This window comes from Drosophila mojavensis, unplaced genomic scaffold, assembly GCF_018153725.1.
Source record: "Drosophila mojavensis isolate 15081-1352.22 unplaced genomic scaffold, ASM1815372v1 contig_136, whole genome shotgun sequence".
NCBI classification, from domain to species: Eukaryota; Metazoa; Arthropoda; class Insecta; order Diptera; family Drosophilidae; genus Drosophila; species Drosophila mojavensis.
The window spans coordinates 16,167,488-16,186,037 of NW_025318667.1; the positions used below are offsets into that span (position 1 = coordinate 16,167,488).

The 18,550-nt window shown below is 37.1% G+C and overlaps 2 protein-coding genes across 4 annotated transcripts in view; one reads left to right on the forward strand and one right to left on the reverse strand.

The window, feature by feature from the left end:
- LOC6583981 (chitinase-like protein PB1E7.04c) overlaps window positions 1-3,474 on the reverse strand; it is a 59,709-nt gene extending 56,235 nt beyond the window's left edge. The window contains exon 1 of the mRNA XM_002009605.4: window positions 3,155-3,474. The gene's annotated coding sequence lies outside the window, so the exon portion shown is untranslated. The remainder of the gene's footprint in view (window positions 1-3,154) is intronic.
- A 2,435-nt stretch (window positions 3,475-5,909) lies between these two features.
- Window positions 5,910-10,296, forward strand: LOC6583983 (allantoinase). Of its 3 annotated transcripts, XM_032732402.2 has the most exons (5): window positions 6,994-7,179; window positions 7,234-7,327; window positions 7,491-7,701; window positions 7,784-8,063; window positions 9,357-10,296. In XM_032732402.2, the coding sequence occupies exons 3-5, from the start codon at window positions 7,574-7,576 to the stop codon at window positions 10,224-10,226; spliced, it is 1,278 nt and encodes a 425-aa protein (XP_032588293.1). In that variant the 5' UTR covers window positions 6,994-7,179; window positions 7,234-7,327; window positions 7,491-7,573; the 3' UTR covers window positions 10,227-10,296. The 3 variants fall into 3 exon arrangements, with proteins under 3 accessions (XP_002009643.1, XP_032588293.1, XP_032588294.1); XM_002009607.4 differs by lacking the exons at window positions 6,994-7,179; window positions 7,234-7,327 and adding an exon at window positions 5,910-6,056; XM_032732403.2 differs by lacking the exons at window positions 6,994-7,179; window positions 7,234-7,327 and adding an exon at window positions 7,357-7,434.
- The last annotated feature ends 8,254 nt before the right edge of the window (window positions 10,297-18,550 follow it).

Consider the following 18,550-nt stretch of genomic DNA (forward strand, 5'->3'; position numbering starts at 1 on the left):
TAATATGCGCTGCCACTGAGCTTCTTCTTCTTCTTTTTGCATACATACTTTTTTGTATATTAATATTCTTGTAGTCTGCCTTGTACATTTTCTGTTTACCAGTTGCCAATTGGCCTTTGGTTCGTTGGGAAATGTTGCAAAATGTTTAACAGACAATTAATTTAATGTAGCACAAGCAGCAACTGCAACAGCAGCCACAAGCAACAGCAGCAGCAGCAGCAACAGCAGCAGAAACAACAACAAGAACAACAGTGAAAACGACAGCAGGAGTAAAGGCAGCTGAAGCGGCAACGCATTAAATCGTTTATAAATCACTTTCGACAACTTTTATATTCCCACGCACACACAAGCACACGCCAACGGAAATACGAACAGGCACACACACACACACACACACACACACACGCACAGTGTCACATGTATTTTCAGTAAACTACATACGTTTTTGGGCAAGTGCAATAAAATGTCATTTATTGTGGATGCGGTCGAGCCGGAGGCAATAAGTTTCGATTTGTAACTGCGGCACTCGCATGGACAGTAAACAATTAATTCGCGATTCCATAACCAATCTACAAATAATGCCATAAGCCTTTAAGCTTCTTCCAACAAAATGAAAGAGACAAAAAACCAAAATCAAAAACACAAACAAATATGCAGGCTAAATTGATTTTGAGCAAAAAATTGTCACAATTTTTGGCTTCTGATTTTCTCCTCCTTTCTCTCTCTCTCTCTCTCACTCTCTCTCTCTCTCTCACTCGGCCACTGCGCTGCTCGACAATTAGTGAATAGTGTTCCATATTTGACTTTCGCCCAAAAAAAATATGCGTCATTTTATAGTCGGCAATTTATGGATGAATTGAAGCCATTCAAAAGTGAGTGAAATTTGATTGGAAATCCATTTTTTCTTAAATTTTAATTAATTTGCTAATTTAAGACCAATCTCGGATTTTAACAAAAATTTACACTCATTAAACTTTAATCTTAGAATGATTGATAAAGTAGGAGCAGCAAAGAAGTTAAGAAGTACTACAAAAGCTAGCCAAGCCAAGCTAACTTGATGGAGTCATAGGATTTTGTCAAATAGCCCAAAAGATAATGAGCTAAACCAAATGTTTTACTATTTCCTGTAGCTTATTTATCTGTCTGAGATGCAGTAAGCTCATTCAAAACTTCAGCAGATAGAAGTACTATTTTCCCATAATTGCAATTTATATAAAATATATAAATAAAATAAAGCATCAAAATATAATTATATTTGAAGTATTTAGTTTGGTTTTTTTTTATTATTTTTTATTTATTCATTAATTTGTTAAGTACTCTTCTTTATCAATTTTTGATCCTTTTTACGATTTTACATTTTAAATACTATTTTCATATGAATATGTATTTTTTAATATTATTTTATTATATTTATTGTTTACTATACTTATATAGTGTTTATTAGCTATATTTCATTAACTTTGCGGTATTTTCATTTTTTTATATATATTTTTCAGCATTCAATTTAATTGTTTAGTCTTTTACTTAATGTATTTTGTCATATTTCACCTAATCTTAATTTGTAGTATTTTTGCTTTTCTTTTCTAGTATTTTTTATTGTGACTTTAGTATTATTAATATATCAAAATTATGTTTTTAGTATTTGTATTATAATTTTAAATATTTTATACATATATATTCTTTTTATATCTTTTTATTATTATTCATTATCCTAATTTATTTAATTTTGTAGTATTTTTATCGTATTTTATTTTATTATGTTTTATTTATATTGTATTTAGTATTTTATATTATTAATTTATTTATTGTGGTTATTGTCATTAATGTACTTTTGAGAATTTTCAACAAAAATTTAAGATAAAACTTCATAAAAAAATGTGGGCTAAATAGTTTGAGGACTAGCATAAAAAATCAGATATATTTGAGGGCGCTACAATAATAAAAAATTTGTATATAATACTTAATTACCATTTTTATAGTACGGGTTTTGTTCACCCCCTAAATAGATTTCATTTTCAGCTATTGCCCCTAAATTTCATTCAAGGTAGGCAATCTCTTCCCTTCTAATAACAGGAAGAAGTCGCCGAATGCACCATGTGGAAAATACTTCAGATGCGAAAGCAAATCGAAGCCTACATCACACAATTTTGCCATCGTTGATTATAAAATACTCAAAAATTTGTTGTTGTAATGAATTTGCAGATTTGCAATTTTTTAAACAATTAAAAAATCACAATATAACATTTGAAATGTAGCTAGAGAAATACATAAACTTATACAAAATATTATTAAAAAGTAAATAATATACCATTTTTTTACATATGTATATGCATATATCATTCTGAAGACCTGAAGAGTACCTTGGGATAGGTGTAATATTTACCTTGAATTCCTGAAATATTAATATTGTAAAACTCAACCTTTTGCAGCTTTTTTGCACATCAAGCTAATTTCACATTATATAGTATATATTTTAAAATACTGCTAAATTGATCTAAAAGTTTTTCAAAACTGAAAATATAGACATGTAAATGATATGCCTAAAGAAGCCTTATAAATTTTATTGTCATAGACATTGTTTAGTATTTAGTACTAAATCTAGATTATCTTATAAATAACATTAAAAAAGAACCGTTATACTGCATTTAAGATTTCCCCCGCTTAAGCTTGGAGCTCATATCAACAAGCTATGGATTGTTTTACACATTCAAAAGCAAAGCTGAAATATTTTTACCATATAAAGATATGAAAACAAGTTTGTTTTCATTATTTCAATACATACATAAACATTAACATGCATTTCAAATTTTAATTTCGACTTAAGAGCATTAAGCGCCAACTGTCAAAATTTGTTTGTAATAAAAAGACAAAACAAAAATATATTAAAATATATATGTATATACATAAATCTGAATATAACATTGGCGCACAAAACATGTCCTGAAATCCAATTTTTGTTTATTTTCTTTTGCCCATTTATGAATTTTGTTTTTTGTTTCTTTTTTTTTTTGTGTTTTATCACTTGGCATTTTGTTATGCCTTTTATGGCCGTAACGGCATAAAAAAAAGCAAAAAAAAAACATAGATATATGTATTTTTTATATATGATTTCAACACAGCATAAAAAAATGCAATTTGAAAATGTTGCGCTCACCGTTAGAATCAATTCACTGCGAGATTAACCGTTAAACTCAAATCGCACACTTAAAAAAGTCAATTTGGCTGCAAATCTTTATTATTTATTTATGATTTTTTTTCAATTAGTTTTTTTTTTACTTTGAAATTTATTTTATTTTTTTGTAGTTTTTTTTTTTTATTTATTTATTTATTTTTTTTTATTTAAAATTGCTTTCAGAGGATCTGGTGTGTGCGTCGAATAACTTCAACTGGTTGTCGCGAAGCTGCTCGAAGCGGGGTAAATCGCTGGATGCGTTGCACGGCAGCGCCAACTATGGTTATGTGCGGCCAGCAGCGACGACGATGAGAACGAGAATGACGCGACCAAGCGATGGCCACTGCGAGACAAGCGAACCGACTCGACGGCGGATGCCGACGATGTCGACGATGCCGATGATGATGATGTCGGCGGAGCCGACGATGAGGACAAGGACGAGGACATGTGCGTGTGCGTGTACGTGTACGTGTACGTGTATGTGTACGAGGCCAAGCACGAGAACAGGAACAAGGGCGAGGACAAGGACGCGTCTCCAACTTAAATCGCTTCAATTTCAGTTTGATGAGACGTCCGACAGGTGGTGGGGCTGTTGCTGCTGCCATTGCACTATGGGGAATTTTGCCGTTTTTCGGGTATTTAGTCATTTTTGCGAAGTATGAAAATTTATAATTTTTTTATGTTAACATCTTAATAAAACTCCAAACTTTAAGGTACTGTACCCAAAATGTTGAATAACAGTCCACTGTTAAGCCTAACAGCTGTTAAAGTCAGCTGTTATCTTCGAAAAGCATTTGCCTTCAGCTTACAATTTGTGTTAGCCGATTTTCAAATCATCGTTATTCAATGACCAGACATTATTTTTGAGAAATTTAAAAAGGATATGAATTTTTAGGGCTTCTACTATGCGTTGGCTTAAAAACCAATTGATGTTTGAACTTATTTTAATCATTTATTGTATAATTAGCAAATGTTGTCAAATTTCATTTCTTGTAAATAAAATTAAACTTTGCAAAGACATATAAAACAGCCACCAGGGCGCACCAGTGTAATTCCAATTGCATGTTATAGAGTAATCAATTGGGATCTTAGTGCCTTTGTCTCAATGTGCACTTTTGCGCACAACCGGCGCAAATCAATTTTTAGCAGGTGACTATGAGCTGACCTGTGTGATATTTGGCTCAATGAAAAAGGCAACTCTAACCAAGAAATAGTAATTGTGATTTTGAAACTAAATAAGACTAATATTGATTCAACTTATAAATGATATTAAAAAAGCAAAAGCCGCTTTTTTTGCCAAAATATAAATTACAAATGGAAGAAATGCAGCAGGAACAAAAACTAGCTGACAACTATGAATGACTGCCTATGACAGCAAATGTTTATAAAAATAATTGTTCATTTGAGGCAGATTATGGAAAGTACTGTTCATCCTGTAGGCTTTTTTGGTAAGGAAGCGTCTGATTTGCCCAACCAGGTCTATAAATCAGACTAATTTCATCATGCATGAGAGCATGAGAGCAGAATCCATAATTTCGCTGATGGTTTTTAACAATGGATACATCTGATCAGATTATTTCTTCGGCAAATCTTTAGAAAAGAGTTTGAAAGCATAAAGGTCGCTGTCTAATGAAGTTGTACGTATTGTATTATGTAAAGTTGAAGGCACAATTAAATCAGTTGAAGAACCCGAATTTTTTTAGCGGATCAATATTTCTGGCTGATTTGGAACTCGAAACTGAAGAAAACTAATTTCGATTTTATGAAAGTTCGATTGTTTTCAATTAAAATTATTATTTTAAAGTATGAACAAGCAAAATTCTTAAAAAAAAAAAAAAATTTTTAATACAAAATTTTAATAAATTTTTTTTGGGTGGGCGGTGACACGCCCATTTTTCTAAAATATATTTCTGATGGTATACATATTAATAATACAAAAACCGGATCAAAAAATCTGGCTTAGTTTTTAAGTTATTAATTAATACCCGATAATTTGGATTTTTCCCCATAGTGCATTGCTGCAGCCTCGTCGGCATGCTAGTGTTGGTGTTAAGGACATGGCCGTCGCCTGTGCGTGTGTATCTGCCAGCAGAGACGCAACAGTGCCGACTACGTCGGTTCGTCTGCAGCAGCAGCAAGCAGCAACAACAAGTGGAACTTCATTTTGCCATTCGGCAAGCACGCACACACACACACGCACACACTTGCACTTGAGCATTCGTATTTTGTGTATTCGGTTCATACGAATTGTTTTCGTTTTCGTTTTCGGTTTCGGTTTCGGCTTGCCTTTGCCTACGCTTCGTCTTTGCCTTTAATTTGTAGCTCAGCTGTACATGAGCAAACCGAAAATGTGAAATGAGAAAAAAAATCAAAAGTTTGCCCTAATAGCCAAAAGCTGCCGCTGGGCGGCGCCACATTGATGAACTTGCTTGCGCCTTTGCCAAAGCAGTCAAAAAGCTATACACACACACACACACGCACACGCACACACGCACACGCTTACATGCTTAAGATTTGATTAGGTAAAGTTTTGGCCGCAATTGAATTGTTGTTGGATTTGCTTCTTTATTTATTTGTCAATGCAAATAAGCAGCGAGCAAGCAGAGGATGAGTACGAGAGATAGAGAGACAGAGACAGAGAGAGAGAGAGAGAGAGAGAGCGTGATTCCGATCTCAGCGTTTCGTACAGAAATAACTCAACCCGTTTTCATTTTCACAGTTCCATTTTTAGTTCTTTTTTCAGTTGTATTCAAACATTTAGCTCGAACAGATCGCGAAATGGATTTACTCTTTCTTAGCCAGCGCATTTATCTGGGCGATGGCAGCCACGAAACGCCCCTCAACGGCGGCATCATCGTGGACACGGGCGGCATCATTCGGCGTGGTAAGTGGGCAAAGCTCAAGGCTTTTCGCGATACGCAGCCTTTTGACTATTATGAATACTTATTTATAAGCTATTATATACAAATATACATTGGCAGCTGGATGTTTGTGCTGCACTTGTTGGGCTTTATACAATTTTGAGGTTTCTCTTGACATCCAAAATAAAACAGAGAGGCAAACAGAAAGATAAAGAGATAGAGACTGAGAGAAAGAGAGAGAGCGAGCGAGCGAGTGGGTGAAAAGCAGCAGGTAAAATGGACATAGAGCGTGAAAGATAACGCGTAAGAGCAAGGGAACGCGCAGGGAGAGGGAGCGAGCGAAAATCAAATTTGGCTAATTAAACTAGCTGCGACTGAGAAAAGGTCGACGCGAAATTCTGTTCATGTTTGCTTCAAATTAATAAATACATAAATAATAATATATTTGCGTAAATATTAAGTAAATAATCAAGCAAATTTAAGCAGCTTGTCTGTATGTATGTATGTCAAACACATTAAGTTCCTAGTGAGAGAGTAATATACACACATAATACAAATAAATATGTATATTTTGACATTTATTGAAAATTAGGTAACTAGGACTGCTGTCAATTAAATTTGGACTCTTATAATACAAATATTTGTATCTATTTGTTTTGTCTATAAAAAACTATAATATTTCAATTTCATTTACAAATACAGCGGAGCCAATTCACAATGGGAAATTGAGCAAATGTCTGTCCGTTGGCCATCTTACCATTCGTCCGCCAGTCCACCTGCTGTAGGTCTGTACATCATTCCATCCATCGGTCTATCTGTCTGTGCGAAAGTCCATCCATCCGATTTAAAAGTCTTAAAAACGTCTTGAATATAATATAGTTAGAAATGAAACTGACTTCATTGAATAAAGCGATGAGAAAGTGCTCAACATAGGAAACTATTAAATGGAAATGAAAATGTCAGATGGAAATGATGGAGACATATGTACATATTGATTGAATTTATCGTAAAGGAAATTATATTTTGTAAATCAATTCCAAGTTTTACTAAAGGACTCTTTCCATATGAGAATATAGTTATCGAATGAAGGAATAACGGGATGGGAGTGGAAGTGAGGTGAAACAGTGGAGTCAAGTAGAACCAAAGGTTATATAATTACGAATTAAGATTGCGCGCCACATTAAAAAGAATATTTCTAAGGTCTAATAAAAACTGGAAATGTAGTATGCTACCTGAGGGATTTAAGAGGCTTAGCCAGAGAGGTTTTACGATCTAGAGACTGCAAATAAAGCATGTAAGCCTTAGTTTTGTAGATATCTCTTCAAGTTGTTTTGAACTCAATGAAAAAGACATTGCGTATAACGAACTAATTGGTATTCTATCCAAACTTCTTACATCGTGGTATACTTATGCACTATATGTATGGATTACTTAAATTTACCACTAATTTTTACTAGTGCTGCGCACTAAGCAGGAGGTAAACACCTATCTGTACAACACAGAATCGGAGGCTGTTTACGATTTTGGGGATCTGCTGCTGATGCCGGGCTTGATCGATACGAATGTGCACATCAATGAGCCGGGCGAGCGCACCGACTGGGAGGGATTCGCGTCGGCGACCAAGGCGGCGGCTGCCGGCGGATTCACGACCATCATAAATCGACCCACGTGAGTAGTAGCCGCCCGATGTGGCAAGCGGCTTGCTGCTGGTGCTCTCTACACCGCCCTTTCTACAGTACAACGCCCGCAGTAATGCCACGCCCCCCACAGTGAATGTGCAGACGCTGAAGACGAAGGCGGCGACGGCACGCGGCAAGATCTATGTGGATGTCGGCTTCTGGGGCGGCCTGGTGCCGGGCAACACGCATCAGCTGGTGCCTCAGCTGGCAGCCGGTGTCGTCGGACTACAGTGCACACTCTGCCCTAGCGCACAGCCGGTGGGCGATGAGTTCGCAGCAATCAACGAAACTCAGCTAGCCGAGGCACTGCATCAGCTAAGCAAGGAGCAGGCAACAGATGCGCTCATAGCGGTAAATAAATAAGATCAAACTTGAAAATATCCTAAATTTATATACATTCCATATAAATATGTGCAGTCCTTTAAATAATTTATATACGAAAATTTATGACTCTAGTTTATTATTATTATTTTAGTTTATTATTATTATTTTATCTAATTATAGCAAATTTCTACAATATATCTCTAGGCATCAAGAGAGTTGAGCTCATGCATATAGACGCACAGATAGATGTGGAAAAGGATAGAGCTAGTTTAATTAATTTTGTTTATGTTTTAATTACATATATTTTTTTGTTTTACTTTTCTATTTATTTTTCGGTTATTATTTTATTTTATTCTTTATTTCATTTTATTTTAATATATGAGCAGTTTATTTCTTTTCAATTTCCTTTTTTATTATAATTTTTATTTATTATTTATACTTGTATTACTTTTATATTTTTTATTTTTGAAATATTTTGTGTTCATTTTTATTTTATTTTATTTTTTTTTTTTTTTTTTTTTTTTTGAGTAGTGCAAACAGTTATTGTTTTATTTTTAAATATCTTTTATATTTTATTTTTTGTTTGTTTGTTAATTTTTCATTTCAATTTTTATTTATTTTATTTTCATTTACTTATTACATAATAATTTCATTTATTTTTATTTTATTTTTTTATTTATTTTTTTATTAATTTTTTTATTAATTTTTTATTTAACGTGTTCTATTTTTTTCTAATTATTATTATTTTATTATTATCTATAGTTTTTTTCCTTTATATCTTTTTCTTATTATTTTTTATTTATTTTCAAAACTTATTCCTTTATTTTTTTTTTGTTTTTAATTTTTGTTTAATATTTATTTGTCTGTTTATTTTTAATTAATTTTTTTTTTTCAATTTACCTTGAAATGAACAATGAACAAATTGACTAGCAATAACTGTTAACGCGAACTCCAGTGAACCTATATTTACATATTTATCTAATTCGGTTGATATTTACATCAGTTTGGTCCAGGACCAGGACGTGAACCTGTTTTTAGTGTGAAAAATCTTGAATCACAAACGAACGAACGGACGGATAAACGGATAGATGAACGGTCGGAGAGAGGAGTGGTTTGACGGACTCTTGGACGGACGTACTAATTTACAATCAGTCCTATAAGCAGACGAAGCAAGTCAAAAACGTGGCAGACCATTACTAAACCGTAGACTAGCTTGAGCTGCTCTGCTAGCACTTAGTTCCCGTTTCACATCCATGGGCCGTAAATGCTAATACTACTCCATTTAATCCCTCATCTACGTCTACAATTTGATGCTTGCAGTTCCACGCCGAGCTGCCAGCAATGGAGTCGCAGCAGCAGCCGGACGAGGCGTCAAGCAAATGCTACGGAAGCTTTCTTCGGTCACGGCCCGCCAGCATGGAGCTGTCGGCGGTGCAGCTGATCTGCCGCGCCGCCGCAGCGCAGCCCCAGCATCGCTATCACATCATGAATCTCAGCTGCGCCGAGGCACTGCCTGTGCTGGAGGCGTGCCGGCAGGAGGCGGGCGTGCAGCTGAGCGCCGAGACGTGTCCACACTACCTGGCGCTGGGGGCGGAGCAGGTGCCCGACTGCGGCACCGAGTTCAAGACCTGGCCGCCCATACGCGAGCGGGCCAATCAGGCGGCCCTGTGGTCGGCGCTGCGCCGGCCGGAGTCGACGCTGCAGCTCATCGCCAGCGATCACTCCTCGGCAACGCCGGGCGCCCGTTGTCTGACCTACGGCCGGGCACGGGGCAATTTCATGAACGCCTGGCCGGGCATCAGCTCGCTGCAGCTGAGCCTGCCGGTGGTGTGGACGCGTGCCCGGCAGACGGAGCAGCCGCTCAGCCTGGCCGAGGTGCATCGCCTGATGTGCTGGCAGCCGGCGCAGCTGTGCGGCCTGTCCAGCTTCAAGGGGCGCATTGCCGAGGGCTACGACGCCGACTTCTGCATCTGGAATCCGGACGAGGAGTTCACCGTCTGCAGCGATCAGCTCTACGCGTCGCACAAGTCGCCCACGCCCTATGCCGGCCAGCGGCTGAGCGGTGTGGTGCATGCGACAGTGGTGCGCGGTCTGCATGTCTATCAGCAGTACGAGGGCTTCGGCCAGCCCCTGGGCAAGGTGCTGCTGCGCAAGAGCAGCTCGAAGCTGGTCAAGTTCGTGCGACTCTAAAAAGAAATTCGAATTGATTGCCTAATTAAATAAATTGTGCTCGAGATTGAGCCATCGTCATGTAGCTAAATATGATTGTCTTTTGCCGGAGGGGGAGGGAAGGCGGATGTGGGTTACTCGGGATGTAACGGTGCACATGCTCAACTGTTTTGCTTGCTTTGCTTACGACCTGCCGCTGCTTGATGTGTCGACTCCTTTATCAGACGTGCAACAAGTTGTCGCGTGGCAACGCTAAGTAAACAGAGAGGGAGAGAGAGAGAGAGAGAGATAGATAGAGAGATAGAGAGAGTGAGCGAGAAGGAGAGAGATAGAAAGTCAGTCTCAAACACACACATACTCGGGCACACGTAAACCTCTATTTCAACACTCCAGCTGCTGCCCATCCCACCACGCCCATGCCCACGCCCACGCCCACGCCCACCCAGCCGAGCTCTGGGCATGTGGATGACAGCTTAAGTTTGCTTGCCAGGCGTCAACTCAATTTTTGCTGTATGTGCCACACGACTTGTTTACTTAAGCGGATACCAGTTAGAGCGAGATGCATACGTACACACACACACACAGGCACATACACACACCCATACACATGCACATACACATACGCAATATAATGCGTGTGGGCGTCGAGTTGGTTTTTCACATTGTTCATATTGTGGATATTTAGCTGAAGAACTAAGCGCGATGACTTTATGGCAAATATTGAAATACCAAGTATATATAAAATACTAAACAAATATCAAATATATTTTATATTTAATTTATAATAAATATATAATGCATTTGAATTATATTAATATTTAAAAATAATATAAATATAGATTATCAAATCAAAATTATTAATTTATCAAAAATATTAAACTATCAAAAAAATAAATAAATAAAAAAAATGTATATAAACATGACTAAATAAATATATAAATAAAATTAACTAAAATAAATTTATTAAATTAAACATATGCATTTGGAATAAATGTATAAACATCATTAAGTAGAAAAAAAATAAATAATTAATTAATTAAGTAACAAAATTCAATTTTATTTAAATATCATAAATATAAATGAACAAATTTATTGAATTAAAGTTTGAAACAAAATTAATATGTACATAAATTTTTAAATAAATAAATATGTATATAAACATCATTAAATAAATAAACAAATCAATTAATGTAATAAAATAACAAAATTGAATGCATTTAATGTCATAAATACAAATAAAGAAATAAATGAAATCAACTAACAAAATTTGATTATATTATATATTTAAATAGAATAAGTACATATACAATCATCATTAAATAAATAAATATATTTAACTTAAAAATCTGAATTTAACTAAATACTCAAATAGCATTAATATCTACATATAAGCTTCATTAAATAGAAAAAAATATATATTTTGTATATAATGAAAAAAAAATCTTTTAATGATATATTCAAGTGGAATAAATACTTGGAAACATTAAATAAATAATAAATAATAAATGAATACATATAATTATCTAACAATTTCTGATTATATTAAATATTTAAATGTAAGCTTAAATGAAATAAAAAATTATTTAAATTAATAATAATATATAGCTCTGTGAAACTTTTCAAAATCAACTGACTCAAGCTAAACTCAACTATTTTTAACAATAAATAAAAACATAAATAAATAAAAAATCGCGCGAATTCCACCCAATTTCTTTCAGTTTTTCAGTAGTTTTTTTCACTTTTAAAATATACAATTTTCCAACTTAAGCAAACAATAGGCGGCAACTATATTTCATTAGACTGGCCAACATTTCATCAAAGCGCACCCACAACACCCACACCCTCAGCCCCCTCCCCCTTCTGCCTCCTTTCCTCTTCAGTCCATCCCGCTCTCTTCCGCCTGAAATCTCCATTGTTCAAGGCACAGCTTGATAATGCTCCATTGGGGGGTCAGGTATTAACTTTGGGTCCTTTGTGGATTTCTGGATGACAGACGCACGCTCACCACATATACATATGTATGTGTAGCTACCGCACACATGCGTGCCCCCAACACACACACACACACACACACACACACACACACACATGATCAGAAGCACCGCATGAACTGTGCTGCACGCAATTTATATTATAGTAAATTCATTCCTGTCTCCACGTCTACGCACACTCGGCAGGAGCTATAATCCTGCATTTGTTGTCTATATATGATTGCTGTCGTTTACGTTTTTTTATACCCTGAACCCATTGAAAATGGGAAATCAGGGTATAATGATTTTGTGTTAAGTATGTAACAGGCTGAAGGAGGCGTGGTTTGCCACGCCATCATTAATATATGCTTGATCAGGATGACGAGCTGAGTTGATATAGACTTGATCGTCTGTTCGTCCGTTCGTCTGTGAATGCAGCGATCTCCAAAACTACATCTGATAGGGACTGGAAATATCAGACGTGTATTCGTATATATCATACGCATATGAGTCTATCATTTTTATTTTTATTTTTTTTTTTTTTTTGATAACTCATCCCATTTCATTTTTGTCGACAATAATCGTTAACATGATAAGTGGAACTTAAATATTTTTTGTATATAATATTCATACTTGACGCGAAACAACAAATCGAATATTATATAACGCAGATCTTTGAAAAAACGACGATTGTTGTAAGAAATATTGATTGATACTGACTACAGAATACTCATTCATGGCTCAAAAGCTGCCAGATCCTTTTTCTGATTTGCTCACGCCACTATCGGGAAAATATAGGGTATAAGCGTGCACATATAAACAAAATTTCTAGTTTCAATAGACTCGACATGGCATAGACGGACATGGCACAACACCCATATACTCCTTTCTTTTTCATGAATGAATATAATAACTTGATATATGTATATACATGTATATACAACCTCCTTAGACCTTTGACGATTTCCCTTTGTGACTTCACTTATACTCTCTGCCTGGTTGGTTCTTTCTTCTCTTTGATTGTCGCAGTAAATGCACCTGTTTTCGTTTGGAAACGCACTTGGTAAGCCAATGCTATACGTAAAGCTATTATCAGAGGCATTATAGCGTTAAGTATACATAGAGTAAACAAATGGAAACTGCTTCCGGCTTACATCGGCCTTTGATGTTTCGCCCGTACTTCCATACTATATAGCCGTATTGTGGCTCCAGTTTCTTGCCATTCGTCCTTCAATATGCCCAATCAACACTACTCAAAGAGCTGGTTGCCATTTCTGTTTTACTTAGTACAAGTTGAAGCTGTCTCTCAGAACTGAGTTTGCTATGTCTAAGGTCCATTCTAGCTTCTTAGAGTCCCATGAGTAGTGTCCTCTGAGCTCTGGTCGTATAGCCATTATCTCTAGATTTCTCAATACGTTTACTTTAATTGCAAAATAACTCCGTACTCTGGAAAGCTGATTCCGAGTGCCGGAAGGTAAATCAGGCGAACCATCATTTGGGTAAATAGAATTTAAGCCTCTAGAGAATCTTTTTGAGTGGGCAAAGGTAGGTATTTCTAGGCATTTCATGTCTATTTCTGTAGTCACAGTAGATGCTGCATAAGTCTCTCCCTACAATCGATTCCTGTAGAGCTTGCCAGATGATTCAAGTCTATAGAGAGGAAAGCCTGAGAAGGTTTTCCCATTACACCGATAACAGCTCTATATCGGATAAGCTGCACAGCGGGCGATCTAAGGAACAAATCGAAGATACCTTCCTAATCTGACATGAACTATGGCATCAACCGCTGTTCCAGGAGGCCATTTGAAATTCCGTCAAGCGGAAATGTTAACGCTGCGCTTGACACCAAGCATTATCAATGGAAACGCCGGACGGGCATCTGAGCTCCCTCCCTCTTTACGTCGCCTGAAGATTTCTATGAATAGCTCCTACAGCAGCCGCAACCGCAGCAACCAGTGTAGGTTCTATTAGCTGTGCCTGGAGCTGTGTCTCTAGCATGCACAGCAGGGGTTAAGCCGACGCCATGTGTGGAGCTCACCTTTGTCTATGTCAGCTGCCCGTTCAATGCACGCATCCTGAAATAGTCTTTCTAGCCAGCCATGCGTCGTGCATTCTAGAAACAAAGTTTTGCCGCCTTGTTGACATCTGGTTGAGTAGCGCGAGGAAGTTTTTTGCCTAAGGAAAATACTTGTTCCGGGGCTGACCAGAGAAGCGCTACAGGAATACGGTTCGATAGTTATTATTATCTTCACCATGGAGCTGAGGTTGGCAGACATGCTTTGTGCACCGTCAGTCAGGTCGTCACTCTGGCTGATGTATCTGGTTATCTTATGGGCCAAGCAACATCCTCTTCGAAGGCTGCTTTACACCTTGTAAACAGGAGCTGTCTTGCATTAAGGTGTAAGGTGTGTGTGGGTGTGCTTTACCTAAACATTGCCATCTAATTTCCTACTTCCGTTCACTCTCATATAGTAAGACTGTATTTGGCGACTAAATAGTTCACAGCGATTTCTATTTCCATTGGAATCTGCCTCCCCGTTCACAGAAGTAACACCGCTTTCTGGGTAGCAAGTAGCAAGCGTCGGGAGCTAATTCACGTCTACACGAGGTTCAAGAACTGGATAAGGATTTTTAGGAGCAAAGATAATGTCCATGATGTCGCCTGCATATCCAATAAGAATCGTTTCATCAGGCATCTTCAGCCATAAAATGTCGCCGTAGCTGATACTCCACAGGTCTAGTCCCAAAATCGACCCCTGTGAACATGTATTTCCTCATATCGTTGCTTTGGCTGCCTAAACCACATCATCGATAGTTCCCCTTGTGAATTCTCAGGCTTTGAGCCCGCGTTCTCTGGGGCGAAATTCTCTAGTAGTGGTTACTGATAATCTCTAAAGCAATAGTAATAATGATAGCAATACGTATTATAAGTAATACAGTTTAAAAAGCTTATATATTTATATGATTTCTACAGACATTTCGATTACGCTTCAGATACTCAACATTCAATCAGCTAGTAATGATATTATTGCCTTTTGCAACACTGCTCGACGAAGTGTACAAGCAATGTGTGGTTACTTTTGTCCTGCTCGAATCTCAATTACCTTTGACATAAGTTGTTGCCGTTACCATGTTCCGGTTGTGTTGTTCAGCTGCTGATTTCGCTCTCGGTAAGCAAGTTTGTTTGCCCACCTGCCTACGTCAGTTCATCGGACCATCGGACCATCGGCCCATCGGATCATCGGACCATCGGACCATCGGCCCATCGGCCCATCGTTCAATCGGGCCCTGTCCGTGCGAGCTCCACCTGATGAATGTGTGGGCGGCTTGTCATTCGTGTGGCGTTGGGCATTCGTCACTGGGCTGGCTGTGCCTCGCTGTTGTGGGTGGTAAAGTGAGGGGAGGGGGAGCTGGGCGGCTCGGGTGCTAGCTTTTGGTTATAAACGTATTACGTATAGCGCTTTACACGCCCCTGCGCATTTCTTATTAAATAAATGCTCCAAGCAGCTCACTTTCAAATCACATTACTGCCGCTCTGGAGCCGTAAAAAAGGGGGTGGAACGCAGGACGGCGGGATGGGGGGCAATGGCAATGGGATGGCCGGTATGGGGGGCTGACGGAGCTGGCGGCTTTTTCGTGTTGTTCGCTTACATTTTGGCAGTCCGACCGCCACTGTCAGCTGCACGCGCGACGTAACGCAATATGCGACGTATGCGTAATTTATGCAACGTTTATGGAGCATACGTCATGTAAGCCGCGCTCACACAAACGCACCGGCAAGGCAAATATCCGATGTATCTCTGTCAAGTGAGGCAGCAACGAGGCTCGGTTAGAGAAATGTTAACGTTAGAGTTGGGCACCTGACTCTGTATGTGTGTGTGTGTGTGCAAGTGTGTGATGACTGTGATTATTGTATTACGCATACGCCAAGTTGCCAAATTGAAAATGTTGCTTCGGTTTATGGGGCGTTTGCTCGCCGAGGATACTCTCAATATGACAAACTCTGTACGACGCCATTTTCTTACCCTTATTTAGAATATATTTTAATCATCACTGCAAGAATCTCATGAAATTTTGAATATTTTCGCGAAATAAATCGAATAAATGGGAAGATTATAAATATTTTTATATTAGCTGTGTAAAGCTCTAAAATTATACAATATATTATTACTTTTATTTAATAAAGTTATTTTTAATGTTATTTATTTATTTATTTATTACTATTTTTTATTATTTATTTTATATTTATTATTTATAATGTTATTCAATTATTTTATTTATTATCGTTGAATAAACTTTTACATATAAAAAAAATTCAAATTCAACGATAAAAATATATGTACATTTTCAATATATTATGTATGTATGTATGTATGGATGTATACCATTTATTTAATGATATCATTGCTTCAAAAAATGTTCTTAAAGGGTTTCAACATCAACATGTAAAAAATATAATATTTTTTCTACTACTCTTGTTGGTTTTTTAAAACTTATATCTTATATATACTATATGTATGTAAAACTTTTTTTTTGTATTCTTATTTTTTATATTTAATTGATATCGTCGTTCAAAGGTATTTCGACGTTGATGTGAATAAAAAATTTATATGTATTTTCCAATTGATTTTCGCTTCAGTAATTATCCCCACATAAAAGGACATTTCTACTTCGACGTTATGAAAAAATATGTTTTTTTTCCCTATTTATTCGTCAGTTTGTTTCAACTTCATGTGGGTGTGAGTCGAACGTGTTGCTCCTGCCTGTGGTCAGATTTATGCCCGCCTTCAGTGTACTTTATCAAGTTTTGGCTAATTGGTTTCTGCAACGGCAGAGACCAGGTAACAGCCTGGCTAAGAATAGAATGGATGCAATTGCACACCATAAACGAAACTGCTGCCTATATGTGGATAGCTGCAAATTTGTTGTTACTTTACGGTTTTAATAGAACTCTTTAAACTTTTAATTAATTCGTTTTATACCATAATTTTCATTAAACTACTATGGTAGGTAATTTGACTCAGCTGCTAATCGACGGCCGGAGCGTATGCTATAAATTTTGCTGGCCAGTCAGCTGCTATTGCTCACACGCATGTGCGAGCGGGTTAAGTGCGCTCGATGTGTGTGCGAGTGAGCTAGCGAAATAACGTCACCATCGTCGCGTCTCTGCTGCGTTGTACGCCATAACAGTGCGCTAACAGCAACAACAATAATACACGGGAAAAAACAGTAACGAGAAGGAGAAGAGGAAGAAGAACATCGCGTCGTCGGCGTCAATTGTGCGTGCTCTTCTTTCATTCTTATGGCATTATAGCATTATGGCATGTCTATGTCTCTCTCTCAAATGACCAACACACATACAGCAATGCGCATGTATATGCGACTTAAGTTAGGTATTTAAAAATATTTCAGGCATGTGTGTAGTAGTTGTTCTTCTACATGAGTAAGCGCACAAGACAAGGCAAGTGCGAAGAGCGCGAAAGTGTGCGAATAGACAAGAGATAGAACGAGGGAATGAGAATGAGAATGAGTGAGGTAAGTGTAATGGAAGAACGCCGGCATCGACATCTACATCTACATCGACATCGACATCGACGTCAGCGTCAAGCACCGTGACTTTGACGTGGCGACGATAACGTTTAACGCTCTTGTTTTCCTATTATTGTTTGTGTTGTTTTAATTATTTCTGCTGCTGCACTTCAAGAAGCTGATGCTTAAGCAGAGCACACACAACAACAAAGCACAAAATTACGAAACAGGCCAGGGAGCGAACAGGCATGCATGTGAGTACGAGCATATTAGTACAAACATACACACATACATACATAGCTATGCATGTATTATTATGTGTAGAAGCAAGCGTGTTAGAAATATTCAAATCACGACTCAAAGACATCAACCTGCTGTGCATTGGAGACAACGTCTTATCTGCTTGATATACATACAGATGTATGTATGTGTGTACGTATGTATGTAGACGAAATAAACATAAAAATTTCTAGCATTTAGTTTTTCTATTAATTATATAATAATATTGTACATGTGTATGCACAAACACACATACAATGGGCGGCACACTATCAAACCCGTTGCCGATTACGTGACTCACTTGAATGCAGAATTAGCTGCTGCATACTCGATGTGCTGTCTCTCTCTTTCGCACTGAATTCTTAATTTTACTGGTACTAGAACGTATCGGCTTATTATACGAACGCAAATAAATAAGTAATGATCGCAATATAAACATTTTTATGGATTTTTTGTTTTAAAATCTTGAATATCCGTATGTTAGTTTTAATCGCCCGTGCACGTTTTAAGTATTTTATTTATGAATATACATACATACATATGTATGCATTTCTATACATATTATGT

Coding starts and splice junctions, on each gene's coding strand:
- LOC6583983 (XM_002009607.4), top strand. CDS start 5,951: ATGGATTTACTCTTTCTTAGCCAGCGCATTTATCTGGGCGATGGCAGC. Junction 6,057..7,490: donor GGGCGGCATCATTCGGCGTG/GTAAGTGGGCAA, acceptor AATTTTTACTAG/TGCTGCGCACTAAGCAGGAG. Junction 8,064..9,356: donor CAACAGATGCGCTCATAGCG/GTAAATAAATAA, acceptor TGATGCTTGCAG/TTCCACGCCGAGCTGCCAGC.